General features: G+C 40.5%; 1 protein-coding gene across 1 annotated transcript in view; it reads right to left on the bottom strand.

Moving 5' to 3' along the window:
- Positions 1-5,366, bottom strand: part of ENO4 (enolase family member 4) — a 35,474-nt gene that overhangs the window by 25,731 nt on the left and 4,377 nt on the right. Inside the window, exons 2-4 of the mRNA XM_008580956.1 lie at positions 4,925-5,053; positions 3,232-3,422; positions 67-212 (exon numbers count right to left, since the gene is read on the bottom strand). Of these exons, the coding sequence (XP_008579178.1) occupies positions 67-212; positions 3,232-3,422; positions 4,925-5,053 (466 nt within the window). The remainder of the gene's footprint in view (positions 1-66; positions 213-3,231; positions 3,423-4,924; positions 5,054-5,366) is intronic.

Raw genomic sequence — 5,366 nt, 5'->3', positions numbered from 1 at the left:
CCAAGCTTCAGCCTTTCTTCCCCACACATCTGTTACTGAAGGTTCTCCAGATGAGAAGCCACCAACCTGGCTGTTGTCCTTTTTTTTTTGTAGGAGGTGAAGGAGGTGGTGGTGGTATTAGAGGCGAAGGTACAAGCACTGTTGAGTCTTCCAGGCTCTTTTCTAATTCTTTTCTCTCCTTATCTTCTTGCACTTTCTTTGCAAAGAATGTCCTTAATGGCAAGAAAATATTTTCTTTACATTGTAAATGTTTTTACAATGGGATATTTAGGAATATCACTTTGTAATTTTGGTCATGTTTTAGAGCTGACCCAATATATTTAAATAATTAACTGTTTTTTAGCTACTTAAGAATAAATCAGCTTCAATTGCCACGGCCCAAAAATAATAATGCTGCTATAAAACTGTGTTCAAGAACTGAAATTCATTTTTGCCTGGAAATAAATGTTTAAAAATTTCAGGTGCTCATTTTTGAAATAATTTGAGCCCTGTTTACATTTTTTGGGGGATGGGGTGGGGTGGGCGGAACTGGCCAGTAAGGGGATCTGAAGCCTTGATCTTGGTGTTGTAATAACCACGCTCTAACAAACTGAGCAACCGGCCAGCCTTCTGTGTACATTTTTAAAGTAAAANTAACCACGCTCTAACAAACTGAGCAACCGGCCAGCCTTCTGTGTACATTTTTAAAGTAAAAATCATTTGATTAACAGCTACTGGATTTTCTTTTTGTATAAATGACCATTATAAAACAAATGTGTTAAGAATAGTAAAATATAGCATTATGTGGAGGACTTCCTTTTTTTTTTTCTGGAGGGGTGAACTTAAAATGAATAGTTAAACTTTTGGGAAATCCTGCTTAGGTATATCTACATAACATTTCAGCCCTCTAGAATAAAAAGAGGCTAAAAGCTTCCATAGACAAAAAAGTAAAAGAAAAACAAAGACACGGGAATCAGGTTTGCATCACAATTATTAATTACACAGATGCCAGTGGGGCAATGCCTTTAAAGTACTGAGGGAAATTGATTTCAAAAGAGAACTGTATACTCAGATGAGCTATCAACTATGATGGCAAAATACTGACATTTCCCCACATTTAAGAACTCAAAATCTTTACATCCTACATACCCTTTCTCATCCTTTAAAAAGATATAATCCAGCAAATCAAGAAAGAGGAGGAAGATATGGGATCCAGAAAGAGAACTATGAAGTCTTTATGGCATCTCTGTAGTACATCCTACATACCCTTTCTCATCCTTTAAAAAGATATAATCCAGCAAATCAAGAAAGAGGAAGATATGGGATCCAGAAAGAGAACTATGAAGTCTTTATGGCATCTCTGTAGTAGGTCTAGGTCTAGAGAGGAAGCAGTCCACTGGTTTGGTTTGGGGAGGGAAAACTCCAGGAAAAAGGAAATAGAATAGAAGGTATGTGTGTTAGTCTGTTTCTGTTGCTTGTAACAAAATATTTGAACTGGGTGATTTATAAGAAAACAAAATTTATTGATTACAGTTTCAGAGGCTGGGAAGTCCAAAGTTCAAGGAACACATCTGGTGAGGGTCTTGGTGGTGGCAAGAGTGATACAGGGTACCACACTCTGAAACAGTGGAGCAGAGAGAGTTCCTCATGCACTCTCCTTTTAAAGCCCTCCAACCATGCCCACCATTTTTAATCCATTCACTACAGCGTGGTCCTATAATCTAATCAGCTCTTCAAGGCCCCACCTTTCAATTACCATGATAAGATTTCCCACCCTCAGTGGTCACAGTAGAGATTAAGCCTCAGTGGGGGAAGTGGGGGAGGGCATCCACTCCACAGCAGTATGACTGAGAGCTTGGGAAAAAATAAGGATTTTTTCCCCTTTGGTGGGGTGGGGGGTGGGGGGTGGGGAGTGGAAAGGGATAAAAGGAAAAGCATAAAGAAACTCCAAGAAAACCAAAACTTATTCAAACTAGTTTATTACAAAGGTCGTCATCCAATTCTGAAGCAGACTAAAACATGATATTTGTGATAAAGCTTAAGGAAAGAGAATCCAGTTGACCTTTGTTTGGCCAAGGGGGTTTTGGCGTTGGATCTGAACAAAAGGAAAAGTAATCCTAACCTGTTACTTGGTTGGGCACTGAACAATACTTATTAGCCCTAATAAAAATACTTCCTGGGGGCCGGCCCGGTGGCGCACTGCTACAGTGCGCCGCATGGGAAGTGCGAGCGGCGCTCCCGCCGAGGGTTCGGATCCCACATACAGACAGGCTGCTCACTGGCTGAGCGAGGTGCGGGAGCAACACTGAGGGTTGCGATCCCGTTGCTGGTCCCGGTCCGGTACGGGCGCGACACTGAGGGTTGCGATCCGTTGCCGGTCATGAAAAAAGACAAAAAGAAAAAAAAAAAATACTTCCTGGGGCTGGCCCGTGGCTCACTCGGGAGAGTGTGGTGCTGATAACACCAAGGCCATTGGTTCGGATCCCATATAAGGATGGCCGGTTAGCTCTCTGGGTGAGTGTGGTGCTGACAACACCAAGTCAAGGGTTAAGATCCCCTTACTGGTCATCTTTAAAAAGAAAAAAAAAACACTTCCTTAGTTTTTGAATTTTAGAGTCAACGTGTAGGCAAAGCATGGAAGACTTGGTGGTTGTTGGAGGACAGAATGGCAGCATCAGACACTGAGACTATGTAAATAGATATTAGAAGCTCAAAGGTGGCGTGTGATGAGATGGGGAGAGGGAAAGGACATCACCTGAATTTGTAACTTGACTCTTTTCCTGAGAAACGTTTTACTGAATCCTAGGAAAGCTCTATGTGTGACAAGAGAACAAAAGGCCCAGTTAGCTGTACACAGTAAGGTTTTAAAAACAGGGTTTTCAGGAGAACAAATCACAATACTTTATGCTGAATTTTGCTGCATTAACATATGCTGCTTAAATTGACTTCTCACTGCTATAGATTTGACAGACCCATTTTATTGGCAGGTGAAATGGAAAGACAATGGATATATATCAATACTTGACATTTGTATTTCTTTTTATGGAAACAATTGATTATATGTATTTGTGGGATACAGAGTTGACTATCAAAACCTGTGTGCTATATGTGATCAAATCAGGATAATTAGTATATTCATGATTACAAAATGTAATCATTCTTTGTGACCCTTCACCAATTTCTCACCAATGCGCCTCTCTCTCCCCCTTTCCCACTGCTATTGATGTTTATATTTCGAAGTGGACAATGTACCTGAGCAGGTGATCCACCTCGGCCTGGTTAGAGGGTGCGACACCCTGAAGCTCCTGGGTGATGGCTTCGTTGACCCACTGCACGGCCGTGCTCACCGCTCGGCCCCTTTCCGCTTCCTCCGCTTCGGCCAGCTCCAGCGAGGCGCTCTCGTGTACCTCGAAGTGCGCTGCGATCACCACAGAACATATGTTCTGCAAAGAATATAAATGTGTTCTACATGTTCCTGACCTCTCACAGAATACAGGAAATTGAATTAATCCAGCTTTTAATGTGCATGATATTTTATCACCAATTTCAAGAGGAAAATGAGAATATATCATTTTCTTTGAGATATATATTTTTTTTGTCTTTTTTCGTGTCCGGCAATGGATCACAACCCTCAGTGTCGCGCCCGTACCNCTTTGTTTGGCCAAGGGGGTTTTGGCGTTGGATCTGAACAAAAGGAAAAGTAATCCTAACCCTTTACTTGGTTGGGCACTGAATAATACTTATTAGCCCTAATAAAAATACTTCCTGGGGCTGGCCCGTGGCTCACTCGGGAGAGTGTGGTGCTGATAACACCAAGGCCATGGGTTCGGATCCCATATAGGGATGGCCGGTTAGCTCACTGGGTGAGTGTGGTGCTGACAACACCAAGTCAAGGGTTAAGATCCCCTTACTGGTCATCTTTAAAAAGAAAAAACAAAAAAACAAAAAAAAAATCACTTCCTTAGTTTTTGAATTTGAGAGTCAACATGTAGACAAAGCATGGAAGACTTGGTGGTTGTTGGAGGACAGAATGGCAGCATCAGACACTGAGACTATGTAAATAGATATTAGAAGCTCAAAGGTGGCGTGTGATGAGATGGGGAGAGGGAAAGGACATCACCTGAATTTGTAACTTGACTCTTTTCCTGAGAAACGTTTTACTGAATCCTAGGAAAGCTCTATGTGTGACAAGAGAACAAAAGGCCCAGTTAGCTTTACACAGTAAGGTTTTAATAACAGGGTTTTCAGGAGAACAAACCACAATACTTTATGCTGAATTTTGCTGCATTAACATATGCTGCTTAAATTGACTTCTCACTGCTATAGATTTGACAGACCCATTTTATTGGCAGGTGAAATGGAAAGACAATGGATATATATCGATACTTGACATTTGTATTGCCTTTTATTGAAACATAATTGATTATACATATTTGTGGAATACAGAGTTGACTATCAAAACCTGTGTGCTATATGTGATCAAATCAGGATAATTAGTATATTCATGATTACAAAACGTAATTATTCTTTGTGACCCTTCACCAATTTCTCACCAATGTGCCTCTCTCTCCCCCTTTCCCACTGCTATTGATGTTTATATTTCGAAGTGGACAATGTACCNGTATATAAACATGAATCTATAAGCCTATATGTAGATTTATAGAACTCATCACATTAGTAACATCAGAGTTTTAAAACTATTTTTGCCTCATTTCCTTTCTCCATCTTAGATTACTTTCAGGACATGTCTATTAAAATTATACTTGAACATAATAAAGCCATCATGATTGATGTGACCACCTATGAATAAATAGTATATTCTATATTTATATATATTTCATGAACATTGAATTTCAATACACTAACTTCCTAGTTGAGACAAGAATTGCTGATAAATGCACTGGGGTCAGGACATATTAAAGAACACAGTTAAATTGCCTCATACCTTGGGAAAATTTTGAACGGTGCAGAATATTTCCACTTGTAGTGTAGGAAGCCCCAGTCCATCCAGTACGTTTTTCCCCACTATTTTGTATATGGTGGGAGGCTTTGCAAGTTTAGAAAAGTAGTTTGCCTTCAACACACAAAAAACAGAAAAATCACAATACCGCATCTAATTTATCTTCAAAAGGTCATTCACCTTTACTCTAATTTCTACTAACCCTCTCAATGAGTGTCCATCCTGGTGTCTGGATTAGACTGGCAGCTCGGTGGGAACTGCCCTGCCTTCATGCACAGAGATTTGGATTCGGCCCAATGCCGAGTCTCTGCTTTGTGGAGCAATTTGTTAACTCTCAGCAGAAACTCCCATACATCTCTTAATTTAAAGGCCCCGTGTCACTCTTATAGTGGCCTTATAGCAGGACTTCTTAGAGTCCTATCTAACC

This window comes from Galeopterus variegatus, unplaced genomic scaffold (genome assembly GCF_000696425.1).
Source record: "Galeopterus variegatus unplaced genomic scaffold, G_variegatus-3.0.2 Scaffold2224, whole genome shotgun sequence".
Classification (NCBI taxonomy): Eukaryota; Metazoa; Chordata; class Mammalia; order Dermoptera; family Cynocephalidae; genus Galeopterus; species Galeopterus variegatus.
This window is presented reverse-complemented; position numbering and strand designations above follow the sequence as displayed.